General features: G+C 41.7%; 2 protein-coding genes across 2 annotated transcripts in view; one reads left to right on the top strand and one right to left on the bottom strand.

The window, feature by feature from the left end:
* Window positions 1-18,288, bottom strand: part of GTPBP8 (GTP binding protein 8 (putative)) — a 27,500-nt gene extending 9,212 nt beyond the window's left edge. Inside the window, exon 1 of the mRNA XM_027653658.1 lies at window positions 18,220-18,288. Coding sequence (XP_027509459.1) covers window positions 18,220-18,267 — 48 coding nt within the window. The 5' untranslated portion in view covers window positions 18,268-18,288. The remainder of the gene's footprint in view (window positions 1-18,219) is intronic.
* Window positions 2,954-7,343, top strand: LOC113952003 (cell surface glycoprotein CD200 receptor 1-B-like). The gene is made up of 5 exons (XM_027653654.1): window positions 2,954-3,469; window positions 4,700-5,008; window positions 5,756-6,007; window positions 6,577-6,676; window positions 6,848-7,343. The coding sequence occupies exons 1-5, from the start codon at window positions 3,328-3,330 to the stop codon at window positions 6,861-6,863; spliced, it is 819 nt and encodes a 272-aa protein (XP_027509455.1). The 5' UTR covers window positions 2,954-3,327; the 3' UTR covers window positions 6,864-7,343.
* Window positions 18,289-23,973: the final 5,685 nt, after the last annotated feature.

The following is a 23,973-nucleotide window of genomic DNA, read 5'->3' as shown; positions in this document are numbered from 1 at the left end:
CAGCAGCAGCAGCAGCAGCAGCAGCAGCAGCAGCAGCAGCAGCAGCATGAAGCCAGTATTTGCAAAACTCTGCTCTTCCAGGGGCTGAACCACTCATAACAACTGAGCAGCCACATAGCATAAGGATAGCTAAAACCAGCACTTGATATGTCCATAACTGGGGCGGAATGGGGAGGGTAAGTCCCTCTACTAGGGGTATAATGGACATGTTGAACCCTTTACAGGGCTCTTGCAGAATGGCTTAAAAAAGTAAGGTAGCAAGCAAGAAACAAGATAAAGGAAACAGGATGTCATGCAATCATTCATGGTGATCTATGACTTCAAGTAAAACAGGGTCTCAAAACACAGAAGCCTTCTGAGCTGAGGAGGAAGCAATCTAACAGTGAACGACACTTAAAACTAGCTCCACAGGTCTGTGCTGGAGTTGGACAGAGAACAAACAGGTCCAGCAGGACCTGAATCAGCCTGGATCAGCTACCTGAGGCACAGCAGTGGTCCTCTTGCCACGATACTGCCATGCTCTCTGGCTCCAGATCTGGTGTCAGACTGAGAGTCTGGGCTTCCAAAACCAAAAAACATACATCAGTCCTCCCCATGCCAAATTGACCATATAAAACCTTTCTGTTCTTCACAGTCATGCAGTAAGTTGCTGTGTTGTGGCCAGACTGTAATCCAAAGACTCAAAACCCAAAAGGCTTATTAAAAAAATAAGAAAATGATTTTACAACCATCACTTTGAATATCAGAGACTAGGCAGAATCTTTAGCAAAAAAATCCCAAACCCAAAAGCATTGGAATTTACCCCAAAGATAAGAGGACTAGGTTGCATCACCTGCTGTAAGGAATTCTGCCTGTTTATCAGAAGTTTTCCTGTCTTACTTTCTAAAATGGCCCTAGATTCTTCCAGGTGCATGGGTGTGTTGCTCCCAGTTAAATGCACAGTGATTGGCACCCTGAAAGCTTCTGATTTTTGTGACTTGGACCATAGTTTCTTGTTGCCTCTGCCATTTAGTGCTGAGCTACTTACCCACAGACCATATGGCTGAAACTGTAGTATGACTCCCACCACAGAGATCTAAATGTGATCTTTGCATCTTGGACCTGCTTCTATACCTGAGAAATGGTTGTTGCACTGAACAGCCAAACCATACAGTGCTGAAGTAGAAGCTGCATTGACCAAGGTGCAGGTAGCTGTGTGAAATTGTTTGACAAAGTGACTTTTTGGAAAGGATAACTGCAACAACAATGGCCAGCAGATGTGAGGATTTCAGTATATTGCTGCTGTTGTCTTTTTTGAATATAAGAAGTGTGAACAGAGATTGCCTAACTTTGTTTTTGAACTCACCCAGCTTTTCCTTTGAGTCATTCATAGATGCTATGCCTCTTCTCAGTTAAATGGCACTCATTATTTGGGACGGTAATTCCCTCCATTCATGGATGTCTTGCATCTGTTTGACCCCAGAACTGAAGAAGCCTCTCTGGTCACATTTCACACAGCCCTGGAAACATATAAATATGCTGTGACTGTAGTGGTAGGCAGAGTTCCTAATGTTAAAATTTTCACTGCAAGTGTTGAAATTTTATGTTATTTGAAAGTAGCTAAGTGCTTGCTTGAAATAAGAAGCTAGAATTGATAGGCTGCAAACTCAACTTTATCTAAACTATACAGTTATGTTGTGTAAGTCAAAGATGAATTATAATGAAACTTGAAGTTAACAGCCTGAACATTAATAATAGAGTAGACAAAGTTGCCTAAATATTACTTAAAAATTAATTGCTAGAGTGAAAATCCCATGGATCGTGTGCTGGAGTGTGCCCAGAGCAGGGCAACAAAACTAGTGAAGGATCTAGAGCATGTCATATGCAGAGTGTCTGAGGGAGCTGGAGGTGTTTCTGGAGAAAAGGGTGCTCGGGGGGGACCTTGTCACCCTCTACAACTACCTAAAAGGAGCTTGTAGCTGGGTAGGGGTCGGTCTCTTCTCCCAGGTAACTAAGTGTCAGGACAAGAGGACATAGCCTCATGCTGTGCCAGGGCAGGTTCAGATTGGACGTCAGGAAGAATTTCTTCAATGAAAGTGTAATGAAACACTGGACTACCCAGGGAAGTGGTGGAGTCACAGTCCCTGGAGGTGTTCATGAAACAACTGGATGTCGCACTTAGTGCCATGGTCTAGTTGATAAAGTAGAGATCAGTCAGAGATTGGACTTGAAGATCTTGGGGGTCTTTTCCAACCTAAATGATTCTGTGATATGAACTGTAACAACCATGTTACAATATGGACTATGGAACTGGCCAAAAGCCCCACCAAAACTGACCCGATAGGATATGAAGATGACCATGTAGCAACCACTTGGTAATGAAACATTGAACTAGTGAAGAGTGGGAAGACCCCAGACCCAAATATTGCTGTTGGTCCAGACTGTCAAGTGAGGGATGGGGAGTTCAGATTGTATGACTATAACTGCCCAGGGTTTTCATCATTCCTGGTCCCTCTTTTGAGGCCCCTAACTTGAGCTGCTAGATATCATGATTTGTGCCAATAAACCTCTCTAATGGGAGATGACAGTCTAGTGTCAAAAATTTTGTTAATGACAAGATCAGATATGAAAAATCACACCTCTTAGGCTTTGTGCATTAGACAGAAGGCCATTGGTCAAAATGCAAATACTAAGACCATTTCCACTCTGTTCATCGATTCTCATCAGAGAAAGCTTCATGCTAGGAAGAAGAACCATCTCTTTGTAGCTGCGCTGTGGGGCTCTCAGGAGTGTTGGAAGTATCTACGATGAAGAGGAAAAGTTCAAGGAATGGAAGAAAAGACTTCAAGACAACTTAACTGAGGATTCTGAAGAAGAGAGTGTGCTATGAACCAATCAGATATATCATTACCTGAACAAAGACTGCTTGATTGAGAAAATTACTTTCCTGTGTTAACGCCCGTTCAAACATGTTGTACCCCCATGTTTTTATTCAATTTTATAATGTTCTTTCCCTCATGTTTAACTACTCTTTTCCCATTGGTTGGATTCTGCCACAGTGCAGAATCCCCATATTTGGTCATGTCCTTCCCCCATTCCCCTACTTGGGTAGAACTCCTCTCATGCTCTCCCTTTTAAGGCTTGTACCCTCCTTCCCTTATTTGTGAAGTCTCAGCCCCCGGTTTCAGAACCTTCCTTCTCCCCCCTATAAATAGGGGGAGCCATTTTGAATAAACTCAATCCTACAATCCTCCTCGAACTGTGTAGGTTGTCGTGCCATCCATTTCAAACTGTGTTGCAGGAGGGGAGGAAGAGCAGGGACTCTGGCTGCAGGATCACTGGCAAGGCATGCTGGGGAGCTCACAGCAAGCTGGATGGTGCAAGAGACCCCCATCACCCACAAAAGGAAGAGCTACTTTTTTGCAAGTTGTCTGCAAGGCCACTTACACCATTGTCTTTCTCACCATCACTGTGGTCAGAGGCACTACAGGTACTTCTGATTCTACTTTGGTACCAAGTCTCTGTTGAGGGCAGAGGAGGAAAAGACAGTGTGTCAGAGGGATTTATACTCCAATCTTCTTTGGGAAGGGAAAATCTAGTGGAAGGGATCTTTACAAATTGCTGAAGGGGCTTTTTGATGGAAAACCAATAACCTGCAAATCAAAACATTTCTGGCTGCAAATTGATTTTTTCTGTTGTCAGCCACTAAGATGCTAAACTTGGGCTTTTCAATGATTTGATGGAAACTGGTAATGATTTTCATGGAGTATAATATTTTTCATTATAATTAACAAATTTATTAAAAACCATGATTGATGGGAGGTTTTATGATTAGTCTGAGCACCATGTCAAGCTTTACTCTTAGGGATCAGTGACTTGTCCTGACAAATTAATCATACTGGGATTTTCCGACAATAGGTCCAGGTGAAAGTTTTAATAAGACAATGCAAAGGTTCTTTCTTCTCTCCAAACTCAGTTAAATACTCACCAGAGCTAATGTCAAAAATATGGGATCTGCAAATGCAGCTGTAATACTTCCCCCTTCTCCCTAATCTACTTTAATTTTGCAAATTTCTGTTTGGTTTTTTTGTTTGTCTTTGTTAGCACAGGTGAGGCAGGTCACAGAGGAGTGATCTTGAGTCTCTTGGGAATCTCTTAATCTTATAGAAAACATGAATGCGTACTTTCCAGTGAAATGCCATACTCCTCAATTATTTTAACTGTCACCACTATAATCAGGGAAATTTGTTCATATAAGCTTCGGAGTGGCAGGGCAGAAATTGCCTCCCATGCTTGACCTGAGTTGGAAGGTGGCTTTTGTCCAGAACAAAAGAAGGGTGAATGACAGAATATTAATGTCTCCAGGCATTCATTTTCCTGCTGTACTAGGCAGTGATGCTGAGGCAAAAGCAAACTGGGAGATCTCCCCACAGAAATCGGCTCTGCAGCTCATTCAGACGCTGCTTGCCAGTCATGTCATTTATCCACTGCTTTAGGGAGAGATTGAAAACAAGGCCAAATGTATGTGAACACAGCCATGAATTTGGAAAACTCTTCCCTTTTAAGAAGAGAGATTAAGTTCTTGGGCTGGCACAGACAGGGCCTCATGTTCACTTGTACCAGTGCAGATATTTCCCTGTGAAGTACAGACCACAACTCCGAGGCTGTGACATCTCCTGGCACATTCTCACATGTTCTTCTCCCTCGTTCTTTCCTTCAGGGAACAACGAAGTGTCAGTGACCATAGGTGACAGCTCAGTGCTCGCCTGCCCTCTCAAACCAAATATAAATATGCTAACATGGAAAATATATCCCAAGGCTGGAGGCCCCTGCAACTTGGTCTACAGGGCTGATACGAACACGACAGACGGAACAAACTGCAGTGACAGCATGAACTGGAAATTCAGACCAGATCTGTGTCCTGTGCTTGAGATACAGCAAGTGGGGATAGCCCAGGAGGGAAATTACATCTGTGAAATTGTAACACCAGAAGGGAATTTCCACGGGACATACCACCTGACGGTGTTGGGTAAGGGATTCCTTCCCTGTTTACAGTTCAGCAAAGGACCATGTCTGGGCCTGGACATACAAAACTGCTCTCCCCATGCACTGGGGAAACGTGGAGTAAGAAATGGAGCTTTTATTTAATTGAAGGAGAGTAACTTTAAATTAGGCATTAGGAAGAAATCCCGTACTGAGAGGATGGGGAAGCACTGCAATAGGCTGCCCAGAGAAGGTGTGAATGCCCCAGCTTGGAAGCATTTACGGCCAGGCTGGATGGGGCTTTTATCAGCCTGGTCTGGTGGAAGATGTCCCTGCCCATCGCAGTGGGGTTGAAAGGAGATGATCTTTAAGGTCCCTTCCAACCTAAGCCATTCTATGATTCTATCATTCTTGTTGGGATAAACCCATGCATTTCACTGAGAGTAGGTCTGGTCTCCCTTATCCTCATTTCCCAAAACTCTGCTCCCTTCTGCTGTTCCCTTTTCCACTGTCTAGTTAGAAACAAGAGCTGTGAAGCAATTTCCCATATACTAACAGAGGATACGGAGAATGGCTGTGGTAAGGCTCACCTGAACATAGGAGAGTTGTCCAAAAGGAAAAAAGAGGCGGGATCTTTGTCTCTTGTGAGTTGGATCCACATTGTTGCCATGGGATGGAACCTCCAACCCTATTCTCCTCTTTTCACTGCTTTCATTTTGGGTGGAGAAGAAGAACTTCCCAGCCCAACTATTCAAACTAACTCCATGTGTCTCCCCTTCCTGGTGCTTTGCAGTGCCCCCAAGGCTGAGCCTCTTCTGTGATGAGCACGGGAAGCCCGTGTGCGAGGCAGCGGCAGGGAAGCCGCCTGCTCAGGTCTTGTGGCTCCTAGAGAGCAACTCCTCCCTTGAGGAAGAAAGCCATGACAATGGGACAGTGACTGTTCTCAGCAGGTTGACAGCGTGTGACACCAACGTGACTGACACAACCTGCGTGGTGTTCCACCCAGCTGGGAGCTGGAGTGAGTCCATAGCCTGTTGTCCCTCAGGTAAGCTTCCCTTTGTGCATTTGCTGTTCAAAAGCCTGTTTAGCCCTCTGTTTATGCACTGAGCAAACATCAGTGGCACTGGCAGGATTGCAGCAGGAACTGTGCAGCTAAGTTTCCAGTGAGAAATTTGTTGGGAGGAGACAGGATAAACAGAAGTGCTGTCAGAACTGTAAAGCCCTTTGTGAAATTCTAGGAAAGGAGATGGATGCAGTGGTTTTCCCTCCCACCTCCAGGGCTGAATGGAAAGGCAGGATTATTCACAAGTTCATGACACACCGAGATATCTGTGGTATGATCACCCAGATCTATGTATTGTAATCCAGTGGTGCCATTATGTCTTGCTAATTGTTGGGTAACACATAGGTTGTGATAGGAAGACTGAAAGGCAGCTTCCAGCTTCCAAAGACTGGCTGGTAGGTGCAGGCTTTAGGTGGTGAAGGCAGCTACCTTAGGTTGTCCTCTGAAGAAAAGCACAAGAAAAGCATTGTCCAGAAGATGAAATCCTGACGGAGGCAGAAGGTAAATACAATCTTTGAGATGTACCTTAATGAGCAACTGTTTCTCTTTAGAAATTGGAAGGTTTCTTCACTGTGTCATCAGCCTTATGAGCCTCCTGGGCCTCTTCTTCCTGCAGGCTGTTTTTCATCTCTACACCTTCTGTGGTAGCAGGTACATATGGAGCATGGCAATCTGGTCATGCTCATGTGAGATCACAGACATAAAGCCTTATGGTATTTTGTTTCTCTACCAAATAAAGGGGGGGAATTCTGTTTTTACACCAAAAGTGCATTTCCACAACAGCTTCTTCCTCCTGCTTAAGAGTATTGTCTTGTTTCCTAGGACAATGAGAAACTAGTACCAAGCACAGCAGCTTCCATCTGCAGAAGTGTCTCAGCACTTAGCAGAGATGAAAGGAAGTCCCAATATGTCTTAGCAACGTGGCATGCAGCAAGAACTCACCGGTACCAAATTGTTCAGGAGAAGGAAGCAAACATCTGCAATGCAGCCATATGTGACTGTGCAGAAGCACGTCTGTAATCACTCATGAAAGTTTCGCTCTTTTTTTAGAAGACCAAGTCTAACACATATGCAATTGGAAATTAATTCATAATGTATAAACTGAGGTCATTCAATTTCAAATACTTTGTATCCTAGTATTTAAGTTGCATTTCTTACAGAATAAAATAAATCAAGAAGAAATTGTCTTGTATAATGAGCAGCAGCCTTCCCAGAATGGTCACACAAGACTGAAGGTAAAGTTGAGCAACTCTCACTTTTGTTATAAGAATTTTGAAGTGTCTCACAGAGAGAGAGAATAATTGAGCTTTGGCAGTTATTGCTACATGAAGCACAGAAATTATTACAGTCCTGAGATCTGTGTCACACTCTTTGTATAATCCAGAGAACTGCACCCCACAGAGAACAAGGTCTCTAATGTTAATTTCTTGAAACACGTCTTACTGGTCCTATCACAAGGGAGCCCTTGAGTTTAATCTTTCATTTGATGATGTACAGCCAGGCCTAAGCCTCTGACCCATAGAAGAATACCTGTCTAAGGCTGAGTTAGGTTTGCTTGACAAATGTAGTGAGGAGGAGAGGGGAGAGAACAAAGAACTCCAAGGTGGAACATGATCTAGATCTTCGTTGTTCATTTGCTGCTTCTACCTGTGCCTGACCCCATCTCAAGCTTTGTGAGCCTCATTTTGCATCTGAACCAGCTACTGCAGGCGTCAGGACCTAAACACCAGTAATAAAAAGATCATGCTTCTCAGTCTCAGCACACTAAGATTTGGAGTAGTTCTCTAGCTTTATACATAAGAAGAAATGCTATGTCACTTCACTCCTTCTCATGTGCAGGTTTTAATACCACCACCTTGCTGCCCCTCAGCCTCTCCTGGTGCAGCCCATAACCTGGTGTAAATTGCTGCCCGGGGAGGTTTCTGCAGGACACTGGTGGGATACAGACAGTGATTCTGCTGGCACAGCACCATGGAACTGCTCCTTTCACTCTTACAGACCCAGCTCCATTCTATCCATCTGTTGTCACATACAGCTGTTTGGTTCCAACAGAGTCTGCATTCTGCAGAGCTGACCTACAGTGTGAATGAAGTCAGAGATAAGAGCTAGAAGAACAAACAGTTCGGAAGCCAACAAAATTACTGTTAATTCTTTATGGTAACCTAACTACCCAAAGGCCAGCAAGCAGAAAACCACACTGACTTTAGCTGATATTTGTAGCTCTCCTGGTATCTGAGTTTCCACAGTGCACGTCAACTGCCTGCCTGCAAGTTGTACTCAGCTACATCTTATCTCTGCAGCAGCTCAGCAAGCCCTGAGCACTTGCACACACAAACCTACGTGCACAGAGCTTCTCCACCAGCACCCTCGCTGTAGGGTAGGACCATCCACAAAGCCACAGCTCTGCTTGGCTCTTACTAAGTGTGTTACAGACAAAGGGACTACACAGAGAAGACTCATCTTCCTTTCCCCTCCTCATGAGATTCAGGGCAAGTCAAAATTTCAAAGGTACCAACATGGGTGTGACCTCAGTTAGCAACAGCCCACTGGTGTCCATGGTATTCAGGACATGTTCTTTTTAAGTTCTGTTCACTAGGTTTCTTTACCTTTTCTCCAGTTTGGTCAGGTCTCCAGCAAAAAACAAAAATGCGTCACATCTTTAGTTGCAGTTTCCCATCAGGGACCAAAGAGACTTGCATACCAGAATCCACAGGGTTCTGTAACCAGCCTTGTGGTTACAAGGCTGGTTCCTACTCCTTCTTCTGTTTACTCTCAAAGTCATCTCAAAATCCTTCTGCAGGAGAGAGGATACAGCAATCTAAGCATTCTACAGCCTGAGTTTCAGCACAGTCTCCTGGACAACTACCAGAGCAACTAAGAACATTTCTATCCTTTTTCTCACAGTACATTGGTCTTCTTAATGGTGTGTCCACTACATGTTAAGGACAAATTTGATTGAAATGTGCTGGATCGAGGTTATAGCTGCTATTGCTGTTCTGATATTAATCATCAGGCTCCTGTGCTTCCATGGGGATTGTTTGCCTGAGGCTAGTGCTTATGAGTGATGGCTTTTTTCTTCCCCTGCTGGCTGTAGAGCTGTGCTGCCGATCACCTTATTCTGCTGATCCTGGGAACATTTGGATAAATGGCCTTGGTGATGCACCTGGGCTGGCAGGTGGCCAGGACATCGCTGCTGTTTCTGTGCTGCTGTGCTGCACAGGCTGGAACTCCGGTGTGAACTTGAGTCAAAGGGATTGTGGCCTGTGGATGAGCCCACATGGGAGTAGGACACCCTGGGAGATGTTTGGCTTTATGGCGTTTGTCTTCCCAAGTCACTGTTACATGTGATGGAACCCTGCTTTCCTGGAGATGGCTGAACTCCTGCCTGCCCATGGGAAGCAGTGAATGAATTCCTTGTTTTGCTCTGCTTGCACCTGCAGCTTTGTTTTACTTTTAAACTGTCTTTATTTCAACCCACCAGTTTTCTCACTTTTACATTTCCAATCGTCTCCCTGATCCCACTAGGGAGGTAGTGAGTAAATAGGTGCCTAATGGGGGCTTAGCTGCTGTTGAGGGTTAAACCGCAACAGCAGAAAGATATTGTTTGCCTTTTAATGGGACTTTTTTTTTCCTACATATATCCATTTTAAACTATTGTTCTCCTCAAAAAAGCAAAGCAAAGCAAATAAAAAAACCCAAACAACTCCACTATTCATCTCAAGAAGAGGAGGAAATTTCTAATGAATTCAGAGATTGCACTAATTTTTCAGCCCTCACTTCTAGATGAGAACTGCATTTTTTGTGTTTCAGTCTTTCCTCAGCAGGAATGCTCTACTGAGAGATCACAGAATCAGTTTTTTGTCACTTGGTTAGCCTGACCCAAAGATCTACATAAAACCCTTCACATACCATGTTCAGTTGCCACCTTATCTCAGAGAGGCCACTGCAGCATCACCAGCTGTGTCTCTTCTATGTTAACATCATTTCAGTTTTACAAGTCTCCAGTACAAGCCTCTCCATGCCCCTACTACTTCTGTCTGAGTATGATGAACAGACACACCGGGCAACTGAAAGGTGGTCTCACTTCAGAGTATTTGTGAGGCTTGGGAAAAGGATACAAACCCATGTCATACCACTGACAAGCTGTCACACCAACCTGTAGATCTACCTGCTCTAGGCTGAGTAAGGCTGGAAAAGTTCAGTAACTCTTATGAGTTTACATCTTTTTACTTCAATGTCCCCTGATGTCCATGAAGCAGTAAGACGTGCCGAGGTTACACGTAACAAACATGTCAGAAAGGACATTAGCAAGTCTCTGTAGTCTCATGCACCAAGATATGAATAACAAGATAAAAAATATGTGGAGCCATATCAATAAATGTATTCCCATGCAAATGTAAGAGAAATAACTTTTTCAGTCAACATTTGAATCAGATAAAAGGTTAGAGATGAAGAGAAGAGCATTTCTCCCCCCACATTCACCCAGATGCTTAATTATTCTGCATGTCAGCTCATGACATAGCAGCAAAATATTGCACTTGATGCCTAAGGGAGCATCATTTGGTCTTCCTTGGAGCACAAAGGGCACATGGTTACCCAGTTCTTGACTGTACTCTGCAGTTCAGGCTAGGATTGGATGTTCTTATACAGAAGAGGCCTATCTTGAAGAGAAGTCTAAATATTCTAATGGAATTCAGGGGTAATTGATATGGGGAGCATGGAATGGGGTAAAAGGGTTGGGATATGTGTGTAGTTACTATGCTAAGTGTAAGGTAAGGGAATAAATGTTGCTGCTTCTAAAACCTACATTTTCTACATAACTACCTATAAAAATTAGAAAAATCAAAAAATCAAAAGGACCTTAAGGCATCACACTAATGTAGCATTTGGCATTATAGTGGTGGATGCAGTCCTGGGTGAGTTATTACTCTATGTTACAGTCATTCCTAATACTGCTTTGAAGAACAGTATAGCCTGAGACTTGAGACAACTGAAATTACCACGTAACTCTAGAATCTGGGAGTTTATTTTAATCAGATGTTTCCTTTTGTTTCTTCTTCAAACATGAACCCAGGTTCTACCTCACCCTTATTTGCAGAAATAAAAGAAACATATTCTAGAAAGCATACTTACACTGGCGAGTGAAAACATACCTAGCACAATGGAAGGCATTTGACTGATTTGAATCAGCTGAGCTTTGCACACACTTGTCAGTACACACCTCATTAACAAGCACACTTGCATTTAATTCCGCTTTGCATCCAAGCAACATGCTACAGACAGGAGCCACCACTAGGCTGGCTCAAAATTTCACACATGCCATGGAGAAGTTGCACTGGTCCCTCCCCATTAATGCCTGTCAGGCTGATATTGGAGCAGTAGCGTCATCACTGCAGGTGGGCGTATCCAGCCAGAGCATGAGAGAAAAGAAAAAGCCAGCATCTCTTTTAACAATTATTTTCTGTGTACCCAGCCACAGATTTCACTTCTCTCAAGGACAGCAAGGCTCAGCATTGCACCCTGGACAGCACAGGATCATAAGCAAACTGACGCTTCACCACAATTTGCAGATAATCCATTCTTGAACTCTCTTCAAGGAAGAAAGAGAGCAGATCTCAGAACAGCAGAAGAGACTACTCTGAGTTCCAGCATAGTGTCTGTGTCAAACAAGTGAAAGACAACCCTATTAAGCTATCACCAGTACCAGTACTGGGTCCTACAGACCTAGTTTGCCTCAGCTGCAGGTCATTCCAGCAAAAGCCCAGCCACAGATGGGCAAAACAAGGAAGCCCCTCATTAATTCTGTCTGCATAGTCTTTCCCTGTGGTCTGTGTACACTGCCACATTGTGACTGACTGTACAATAATGCACATATACTATGCAGTTTTCTTACTGCTTCCAACTGCTTCATATTTAAACCTTTAATAATGTGCATTTAACGTATGATTTTCTGTGCTTTTTTTTTTCTGATCATCTTCTTGATGTAGAATGTTTACACTGATGGTACAAAGTGAACAACGGGTAGGTGGAGCTTCTTGTGAGAAAACCAGCCATTACTTCTAACTTTCCATTACCAAAACAAACCGAGATCAGTAAGTTTCAAGTCTTCCCCGTCACACACGCTTATTTGCAAGGCAGCAAATCTGTGACCACAGGTTCTTTATGTTTTACTCAGTGTATCTGTCCATCAGAGGATTATGAAAATTCCACCCACATCTTCTCAGCATTTGAGTTCCCTAGTGACCTCTGTTCCACCTCTCCCAAGCCAGCAGTACCTTGCTAGTTGCACCTCTTAATCTTCAGTATATTTACTCACACAATAGCACTTCTAATATGCATGGGATTGTAGTTAGAAAACTACATGCGATTACCTGCTCAAAGCAAACAGGAAGTCTGCAGTCTGGAACGAGGTTGAACTTATGTTATGCTACAGACCCATAGACCCTTTTCTTTCAGTCAGTATGACCGATGGAAGTCATAGGAGAGGCTGCAGGACATTCTGCTAAGTGAAACGTCATTTTGGAAAGAGATTAGATAAAAAAAGAGGCTAAAACCCTTTAATCTAAAAAAGAACACCCTGAAACATGAGTAGGAGGAAAATCCTTTTGTTCTGATGAAAGTATACTGTGTTTTTTTCACAAGTAGGCTCATGCAAGTACTGTGCAGAAGGTTGGGTGGGTGCTTGTAGATGGGACTGATACAGTCAGCTCTTAAGAGTGTGCCACAGTTCCCATTATAAAAGCCTATTTTTTACAGTTTATAATATTACCAAATGTTATGAGTTTGGGCTGGAATTATCTGTGGTAGATATCTGCCCCAGCCTGATATTTATTTTTTTTTTCCTTTACTTTTTAATTTAGATCAATAATTCAATAACGTTTCACCCATACCAGAAAGTGTGGATAATATTTCATTTAAAAACCTGTAGCAGTGACATATCTTAGATGAGGTGGTTAATGTTTTACAGTTTACCTTTCTGTTAGTGATATGCTGTGCTGAGTCCCATAAAGGTCTGCCCAAGATTAGTCAGCGGACTGGACTTCATAAAAGCACAATTCATATATGCATTGCTCTATTCACTGAATCTTTCTTCCCAGGGAAGGTATTTGTGCATATTCCTTTCTTCCCAAAGGAACATCCAGAGAATGAAAACACAGGTATAGTCTAGTGTTGCTGTAAGATTTTATACACAGATATGTGAGTGTAGACCCAGACCCCAGGAGTCTTGGCAAAAGCAGTTATATAATTTTGAAACAGAAGGATTACTAAAGACAGGAAGAGATCCATATAAATTCAAATTCAAGCCAATTCAAAGCCTTTAAGTAGGAGCAAAATAAAAGAGAGGGCTAGGCCTGCCATTTCAGAAAAGGGAAATGGAGGCAGAGTGACACAGCCCTTTGTCAAGAGCAAAACAGAACAACACTTGTTGCATTTCCCAAATCAGGGGGATTTAGGATTGCTAGATTTACCATGAGAGAAAAAACTATGAGCCTCTAGGAGTCAGAGGAAAAGTCCTATAGAATTATCTAAAGAAGAAACCTATAACTATGATCATCAAATCAAATCCCAAACACTGCTGAAGAGCAGCAAGGAAACTGAGGAAAATGACAAACAAGTATGCCTATTCAGGCCATATGCCCCACACTGTGAAGCAGAAGGAGCTTGCTTTAGAAACTCACCTATAAAGTGTGTTTCCTTGTATGTCACATTACCCTGAAGACTGTGTGCCAGAAAGATGACCAGGGTGAAGAGCTGGGAAGACAAAGTCTAATTTTTAGCTGCCCTGTGTGGGTTAGTAACTGTCCTGGGGGTCTGTGGCACTGGGATTCTTGGGTTCTACTTACAGAAGTATTCCCCATAGAGACACTTAGAAAATGGACCAAAACCAGCAGAGCCAGTGACTAAGAAGAAAGTCATGCACCAGCCTCTTTTGCCTCTAGCTCTGTCAACGCCATTACCAGTGGCAACTACTTCTAGCTAGCCCTGGATTCTGGCCTGTCAGCACAGAGCTGGCCATTGATGAGGAAGAGAGCTGCACAGGTTCATTACATGTTTCATTACATGTGTTCAAATTAGAAAAATCTCAATTTTATTAAGCATTTAGTATCTCACTGTCTGTGAGGCCTCGAATCTCTCAGTGAGTATGCCCCTCCAGAGGGGAGAAATTGTAAGAATGCTTTTTCTACAAAGAAATTCTATGTTTCCTCTTGTTTCTGGGACATAAATAAAGGAAACTATTCTTTTGAAACAAGCAGATGCTATGGATAGGTTTCTTTGCATTTTTGTTCTGTCTTGTATCACTGAGACACATGAAGTTGCAACTAGTGTTGGGAACTTCCGCAGAAGCCAAAACATGTCTGCATTGGATAAAAACCTCTTCGTTTTGTTCTCTTTGCCCAGCATGGTGGCCTGCCCTGATATATCAAGCTCTTTTCTTATGATCAGAAGAATGACCATGTAGATGACTACATACAGCAAGAGGCAGAGGCAGAGACAAACCTACTACAATCTGATTTTGGAGTTTTTGACATTCCTTGTCCCCCTGACATTTCTCATACTCTTTTCCTCACAGCCTCTCTCTTGTCAGCAGTATATCTGAAGAATATAGGCATGAGATTTCCACCTGATACCATCAGTATTTTGACTGTCAGTTAAAAGAGGCTTCTGTACAGCCACATCCATGTCTTAATAAGTATTTTGAAGAAAACTTAAATACACTAAGAGGTACCACATAGACATACAAGTTTATGTGTGTGCTTGTGTAGAATTTCTAAGCAATGTAAAACTGCATTTTAAAACAAGGGTGTTTTAAAAGTTTCTTTAAAAAAAAAGTTGTGATGTGTAACTCAGTCATCAGAGCAAAGAGGACATTTTCCTTTTGCATTAAGAAGCAGCACAGTAAGCACTTCACAAAACTAAATTGAGTTGCTATTTGTTCTTTGTGGTAATGCAACTGCATGATCGAAAGCCACAAAGAATTCAGTAGCAGAAAGCTAGACAGAATATATATTTTAAATAACCATAAACAACAAGTTCACACAGTGAAAGTGGTTCTGCTGCAGCAGAATGGTACTTGGTTATTATAAATCAGAGTGCTGATCAGGTATCTAAGCAAGTAACTCTCTACCACTGAGATAAGTCAGGTGATTTCTTTAGTATTTTGGAGATGGAGAGCAAAGGACAGAAGCCTAAGATGTCCTGTGAGGCCTACAAATAATTTCCAGAAGGGGCAGAGGCAACTTAAAATAATACAGGGTTCTTTCCAGCACAACTTCTCACTTAGACAACTATCCAATAGCCAAATAGGCCTGGCAAAGTACTCAAAGCTTCCCAAGGCTATGTGGTTTTGCTTCTGATTCTGTTAAATTTTCCAGAGATAGACAGTAGGCATTAGAACAGGGATATGGAACAGGATTGGTACCAGTTCCCAAGCCTGAGAAGAATGTGCCAGGTGTCCATAACCTCTGCCCCATTCCTTGTGTTATCTTGAAGTATCTGGGATGCTTTCGGTTTTCAGGACATGGTCTCAGAACTCCACCCCTGCTAATGCCTGTCACCTCTTCACTGGAAAAAGCATCAACACCACAAATGCAAAAACCCATATATTTTTATCACTTTGTAGAAGTATTGGGGAGGAACTGTATTATTTTTGGATTTTCAGTGCTAAAGGAAGGATATGTTTCTTCCAGTAGCTCAGAAAAAGAAAACTCCCTCTGATATGAAACACAGACAAGAAAAGACTCTTGCCCCATTTAAGCTTTGCTGCAGGATTTATCAGCCATAAATTGGCCCAACAAGGAGAGGCAAGGCAAAGAAGGTACAGGAAGCCAGCTCTGCAAAAGGGCAGGGGGTGGAAGCTCTCTAGCTTCAAGGACCTAAACCACCATAATAATGGGATGTCAGAGCACAGCAGTGAAGAGAGAGCAATGACTGGTTGCAGTTGTACTGGCACAACAGGAATCTGGCACAAGCCAGACTGTGTGGAAGATCCATCTGAGACAGAGACAAAATCAAGCTTGAATATTAAGTGCAAAAGCTGCCTGTGCCTTGTGTGAGGGGACCACAAGTGCAATGGGTGAGTCAGGCTGTTCTTTGGAACGCGACACTGTTACACACCAGGGCCAGGGCTCTGTGCCCGGGCTGTTTCTTTCTAACTTTGTCATGGTCTTAGAGACACTGAGATCACATCAGAGACCAGGTCAGAACCCCAGGTGTTTAAATGAGGTATGGGATACAGAAGTTGTGGAGACCAGTTGAGGAAGGGTCACATTACATCCTGAAATGGCACATAGGCCAAATGTCTATCCCAACTGACCAGGGAATAAGAGCTGCATTAACCTGATGTATCAGTAGCAGTCACAATGCAGAACTACTCTTCCAAAGATAAACATGCTCCAGGATAATTGGATGCTGACCAGAGACCTAGGTCCTCTGAAATTTAATTGTCTTCATGCTGGCATTAGGACAACAGACTTTAGGGAGGAGTAAAAGCTTATGAGAACTAAGTATCAAACTTACAAAACTTACAACCTATCTCATGAACTAAATATTAAACTTATGAAAACTAAATACCAGATAAATATTATTGAGGATGTAGAGTATACACATAGTTTTTCTGTAAGTGCTTAAAAAGTAGTTCTAAGGACTGCATCTCTTTGTAATGTCTCTTGTTCAGTGATGAAAATATTACAAGATTTTCTGAACACGACATTTAATGGAAAATGGTGTCACCACTGACTGATGATTTCTGCTCACAGCACCACTATACGGAGCCCTGACATCTAATTCAGGCATGTAGTTCTAAGATGGAACTTTTCTTCTAATACTAGTAGTGATCTAGATATTTTTTCTTTTAAATTAAAAAGAATTGCTAAAGAAATAATGACATAAGAATGCAGTTGCAATCACTGTTGCTTATCCCATTATCAGTGAAGATTTTAGCTACCATTTTAAAAGATTTTTATAGTGCCCACTTTGACAAGGCTAGGAGGTATCTATCAAGGTTTGCAGCCATGCTTTCATCCAGATTTCTCTCAGTAATGAGATTGCAAACCTAATAACACTACTGGAGTCAGTTTCTATTTACAACAGTAAAAGGACAGAATTTCAAATACAGGAATATCTGCTATATCAAGGAGTTAATAACATATTTGAGGCAGTATTTTTAGTACAAATTGCTATTTCTAGGATTGTAAAATACGCTGTGTGTCAGTTACAGCTACCACTGAGCAGGACAGTCTTGGTCCAGAGGGCTGCACTTAAAGTGACCATAATGCTAGGGCTTCATATAGGCTTTGTCTGCATCCAGACTTTTATTCACAATTAAAATTGTTTCTTGCTTCAGTTTCTTCATTCTTCAAATAATAATCAACCTGAAGAGAGCCTTACTTGTGTCTGTGCAAAAGGATTTAAAAATCTACAAGTTTTAGTCTGACCAACAATGCCAAAGGATCTCCTGTCTGGAATGATCTCAGTGATGAGGGACTGTTCAGTGCCAGATCTTCAGGATAAGACTGAAAATGTTCACAATACATCTAGTGTAACTATGCAAAAATAAGTAGTGCCTGCCTCACCTTCACTTACTGCTATCTGTCTTTCCATCAGCAGGCTGGTTGGCCCTTGTTTATTTTTACTGCATCTGGTATTTCCACTCATGCATATGAACTTTTTCCGATTAAGTAATTTGCTTAATATCTCTGCATCAGTAGTTTATCTTACATTGCATCAAATAGAGTTTATTCATTTCATTTGTTGCCTGATAATGTCATCAAAACACAATAGGTTAAGAGACAGGGCAAGCATAAACAACCCTCTAAACCAGTGTCTCATTTTTTGCAGGCAGGTAGCCCATTCCATCAGGGAAAATATTAAATTATGGAAACTACTTCCTATATGTACTTGTCACAGTAGAAACTGTGCCTGTATTCTGGCCCACTTATGTGCACTGCATTGAGAGGCAACTACAAACTCCACGTTGTATTTGAAAACAGTGACTTAAATCACAGCTATCAAGTATATCAGAGGCATTGTTCCTCTGATTCAATTCTGCTTATTTCAGGTTTTATGCCATGGGGTTCAAGAATGAATTCTTTTGATGCTTAAATTCTTAATTCTTTAGATTTGATGTGAAAAAAATCTCACGAAATTGTATTTTCTCTCTTCTTGTTCTCAAATGTACAGAAGAGTGAACTTACCTTCCTTAGAGAAAGATGAATCTTCACAGGAGTCATGATGAATGTCATGATGGACTAAAAAAAAAAAATCTAATAAAACTTTTCAATTTAAATATTTTAAAATCAACATACATATAATGATGACCAGTTACTATACCATACCTATACAAGCAATTGTATTAGGTAAAAATCATATGGTGGTGCATGCTTTCTCCTCAAGTTTCAGAAAATAGACCTTGGAATATATTTTCACCCCATATGCAAATTTCTCTGGGTTGAATAAAGTATTTAATTCCACCCTAAAATGAGTTTCTGAAAGAGGGCAGCACCATCTGTTTTGACCACAAGGTGGAGATGAAAGGGCAACTAGAGTGGGTTTTTAAATCTACTGAGGTCACCCACAAGTCAAATGCTGTTATCCCAACTGCCTGGTCTTATGCACTGGACAATGAGAAAAATAATGATTATCAGACACCATGTTTTGAAACAGCTATGAAAGAGACATTTCAGATCACTGTGAATTCTAGCAAAACCCGTGGGATAGAATGGAGGGAAAGGGACAGTTTTCTCCTCTAGAAGAAATGATAGAGCCTACAATAGCTGAAAAGTAGGGTGGAATGTAAGTAGATACAGTGGGAGAACTCTGAATCATAGATGAGATGTTACTTCTAAAGTAATTTCTGGTTGTTCAGTATTTCTGGTGAAACAGGACCTCATGACACATTTATCAGCAGAGATACTCAACCATGGAGAAAAGGCAGCTGTAACTCTGCAGAATTCTTCTCGCAGATAGTATGGGTGGTCAACTTTATCAGTCAGAAAGTCCGATGTAATAAGTATTAGGTACTTCAGCTGTCTGAAGGTCAGTTATTTTTAGGACAGCCACACAATTTGAGTTCCCAGATCATTATTTTTACTCATCAAGATCGTACCTGTGAAAAGATTTGGTATGTCTGTACAGTACAAAGCCTGGGCTGAACTCCATGTTGCCTTTGTTTGTTTGTTTTTGTTTGGTTTGGTTTGGTTGGTTGGTTTATTTGTTTGTTCTGATCATTCTGGACTTAGGTTTAGATCCTTGATTCTCACAGAAATCAAACACTAATATGTGCCAAAAAGTGATTTCAAGGCATTAACTATATATGCCATTTCATATACAGTCATTCTATCTTCTAGATGGTATTACTAAAGCAAGTCTTGGCAGAGAAAATTTGGGAAGATCCAGCTGGTCTGGGTAATGAAGTAAATAATATATATATCTCAACATACCCTGAAAGCAAACAGAATATTTAGTCAATGGAGATTTACCCTGGAGTTGTGCTCAGTTTAGACAGTAGCTGGATCACAATAATATATTGAAAAGGTGATTTTGTGAGAACAAAAATCTGCCATACCCCCGCTGCACACTCCCTGACAGCTGTGCCAAACTCATTAGTAAGCTACTGCTGGTATTTATAGCTTATCAGGGTAAACAGTTCCTTCTAACAGGGCTCAAGTTGTAAGTTCCTGTTATATCAAAGGGCACAGGGTTGAGAAAGCCAGCCAAAAGTGGGAAGCTTAGAATGCTCTGCTCAGTACCAGAATTTTGTCTCATCAAAATTCAAATGGCATCATTTAGGGGATTTTAGTGCTGTTTCATTCTACTTTCAGCATTTTCATTCCAAAGAGCAGCTACAGCAGTTTCTAAAGAAAGAACAAAGCAGCATGTGGAAACACGTCATTGTTAGTCCCCAAATTACAATTTTTCAGCTTCTGACTGACTGCCTCCTTCTTCTTACTGTTCAGTCAGGCTTGCCAAGCACTAGGGAGTTGCAAATGTCAAATGTCATCACTTGTATTCACCAATATCTAGTTTAGAAATTCTGACCTAATTAAAACATAGAAAGCAAAATTTATTGTCACTACCAGTATTCTACCATCATGTTCTTTTCTTCATCTGAAGTGTTGCCAGTATTGCCAAGTTCTGAAATTAAGTGATATTTAGGGTTCTATTCCAGCTGGAGTCATATGGCTCTTAGATCTCATGTTTTAGCCATTGCTGTTACAAAGCAAAACTACCCAAGCAAATGCATTTCTTTTGCAGTGATATGATTTGTGGCCAGCAAGTTGAGAAATTACTTTTCAACTTTCAGGGATATCAAGTCTCAATTTTTCATATTGTATACATGCCATACAGCACCCCACTGCCCCCACACCTTCCCTGATGCTGTTCTTAATCGCACATTGCAGATGGTAAGCTGGTATTTCCCTGTCCCAGACAGGCCTTATTTGTTCTGGTGTAACAAGCAGGGCTGATTCCTAGTCATGCATCAGTATCAGAAAAATGAACTGTTTAGGTTTTCATCTGCTTACACGGGAGAAGCAGGTTTGTTCTCACTTTCCAATGTATGCATCCCCATCATAACATATGCATTATATGTATGGGATACATGTAGCCTTGGGACTGGAGCTTCTCTGAGACAGAAGCAGTGTTTACAATTCACTTATGAAAAGGGAAAGTGACAGAATGAGCCAGCAGCAAAACTGGGAGATCTTTACCTCTGGACTATCCTGAAACCCCCAGATCAAATCTACCTTCCTGAAAAAGTGTCCAGAACAGCACCATGAAATCAGGAAATTTCATCCTACACATTAAAATAATTGAGACTATCAGGAAATATAAAGGCTTTATGAATAAACCGACCTTTCTGGAGTTATACTAGAGATTCTTTTTGATTTGCATATCTTAATTAAACCAACTGTGACTGAAGTATTTTATGCCCAACACAACTGTGATGGGCTTACCTCACCTCACGCCAACTTCAAGGCAAGAAAAGGAAGTAACTTTACATTCACTGCATAAATGGGTCATGTGCATCTTTATCACCATATATTGCTGAAATAAGAAAACAAGCAAGTCTCCATAAAAGAGATAATCATTAGTTGTGGAAACATTAGAAATTAGAACAATGCAGGCACAGTACTGAAACAAATATTAAGATTTACGTACTGTCATTTAAACCAATACCTAAGTCCAGAAGATTAGAAAATGTCTTGTACTTTTCTGTGAATGATCTGATGCTGGACTTGAATTTCTTCAATAGAAATAGAAATGTCCTTTCTATTAGAATTATCTTTTCTCAGCCTTATTGCAAAATAAGACAGAAATAACTGTCCAACCCCCCAAATCAGACAGAAGAATCTCCTGCTTCTGCTTACACATGTAGCATCTGTTACAGAAAATGAAATAAATGCCCCACACCCTGAAAATACCTCCATACACCAGTTTCTTTTCACTGATTTCCATTGACTTATGTGAGAGAAGAATGTCTCACAAATTTCTCATGTTTTCTTAGTCCAGCTACATGAAATAATGGAGGACGTATCACATACAGTCTTAGTATTCTGTGCAGACAGGCTGGGGACAATAGACACAGCACGATATGCCGAGGAGTGCCAAGGTTAATCCCAAACTAGCTGAGCTAGCAGATTTCCAGGCCACGTCATTAAGTGCTACCAGTGGTGTCCAAACGCAAAACTTCCTCCTTCATATCCTTAGCTTGCCTGTCCTGGGAGATTGCTAGGAAGAATCTCCACTGGTAAAAAAATAGCCTCAGGCTTTGCTGTCAAGTGAAGATATCCTATTCATTCCTCAAGCCAAGTATTTCCATGTTTTAAGGAATTGGAGAAGTGAAACATCTTCTTCCTCTTATTTAAGAAAAGCCTTAACAATTCCTCATTTCCGTGCAATCTCCTGACCAAAGAAAAGTGGTACTGACTTCCAGCACAGAGGGGAGTTAGGATTCATCTGGACGTTCCTGCTCCTTTTCCCTCATGAAACAACTATCTCAGTTCATCTGCTCCTCTGACTCACTTCCTCCCCACTTTGCAGTCATCCACTCTCAGTACTCTTTTGCAACTAAGCCCAGTCTTCCTTGTCCGATCTGGAGCAGGGTTCAAGGGGAGCCTTGCTGGGAAGTAGGGTAGAACATAACCACAATGTAATCATAAGATGAAGCTCCCAGGCCTTGTGACCTGTGCAGGAGTTTGGGGCAGGTGGACATCATGCGTTTTAATGCTCTTAATGCTAATTTTAAGAGAGCCACAACATTTCATACCAGCAGGAGCTTGTGTTCCTTTGGTGTATGTCAGTGATCCAACTGGCTCCAAGTAAGCTGATAGCTGACTGCATGGCACTGGGGACTCATTCCTCTCCACTGGGTAGCAGTCAGTTGCATGAACAAGGTTCTGTGCCCTGGCTACGTGCAGTGCTGTGCTGACTTGACTACACAACATCTATTTTTGAAGCCAGCTCACAGCCAGCTCAAGGAGCTCTGCAATCTCATCATCTGCACAGCACGGACATGGCCTGCAGAAGCTATTAGAACAGGACTCCAAGGAGTGATGGGAAGCAGAATTTAAGACTAGGCTGCAGACTTCTACATTCAGCACCCTCAGGAGTACTTTGAAACACATAATGATTTATTTACCTACATGTATGTAAAGTGTGCACCACAGCTCTGAATTCAAAGTCAGGTCCCCCACTTTCAGTCTTGCTATTAAATGCAAACTTCCTTGAAGGGAGAAGAACTCTGGGAGTGTGGGCTTCACCTACCCTCCAGTAAGAGTTGTGTAAAATTAACTTTATTCTCGTTAGGACTTTCAGGTGTGTGGGTGTTTCCAGGAATAAACAATACCCAACCACAGAACAACCAGGAAGCTGCTTTATAAGCATACAAATTTTGCTGCTATAAAGTTTATAAATTATATCTCCACAGCCAGGCTGCTGCATTATGCTGTTCTGCTAAAGGACGTGCCATGTGGTGGAATCAATGGGCAAGGAAATGACCACTGCACGCTGGCCTTCACGGCCTTTGCTGAAAGCAAAGGCTGGAAGTACAGTCTGCAATTGCACACGTCGAGACAATCAAATTTGAGCCAGACCTGTCAATCATGCTCCAGTTAGACTGGATGAACTCTGTTAGAGTCAAGGACTGGAATAGCTGGAGGAACAGCCAGTCAGTGGAAAGTGCATCAGTTAAGTAGATATAGAACTTTTGCATCTGCCCACACAAGAAATGATGCTATCCAATACTTTTGTTTTCTCTTTCTCATACCTCCATATACAAAATTAATGTCTTTTGTTACTGAGTATGCAAATAAAACTTCTGAAATTATTTTTCCATCATTATAACAAGTTCTAGGTTCTAAGGTCATCAAAAGGCAGGAAATTCAGGGACAAGTGTAACATACACTGCTATCTCTGAAATAATTAAATTGGTTTTAATGCCCTATACATTGAACAAGGCCATTGCATAGTGTAATCCAGCCTTAATTTTACTTTCTTGCCAAGTTGCCACACAAACCCATTGTATTTCATGGACTGAGTACTTACTCAGTGAGCAAAACAGATCTGTCAGTACATAGAAAATCATGATTTTTTTTTTTCAGAACCATTTCCAGCTTCGGAGATAATTGGATTTACTCTTTTATCTGCAACCTGTTGAGCTGTCTGTACCTTTAGGATCCTCAGCTGACACAGAAAGAGACAGCAGGGAGAATTTTTACATGGCGTGATAGTTTCAGTCTAGGCTTTCCTGGAGACCAGCTTGTAACCAGGAAGGAACTAGAGAAGCGACCAAGGAAGTATTCCATGCTATTCCTTTACATAACCTGAGGTATAAATAAAGCCGGTCAGAGAGACCTCTCTCTCTTCTTCCAGCGAGATTTGGGAACGGTAGATCCCTGTCTCAGTCTTGCTTATCTGGAGCTGAGGCCTGCAGAGACTGCATGTCTGCC

This window comes from Corapipo altera, unplaced genomic scaffold, assembly GCF_003945725.1.
Source record: "Corapipo altera isolate COAL_440 unplaced genomic scaffold, ASM394572v1 61, whole genome shotgun sequence".
In the NCBI taxonomy this organism is placed as follows: Eukaryota; Metazoa; Chordata; class Aves; order Passeriformes; family Pipridae; genus Corapipo; species Corapipo altera.
This window is presented reverse-complemented; position numbering and strand designations above follow the sequence as displayed.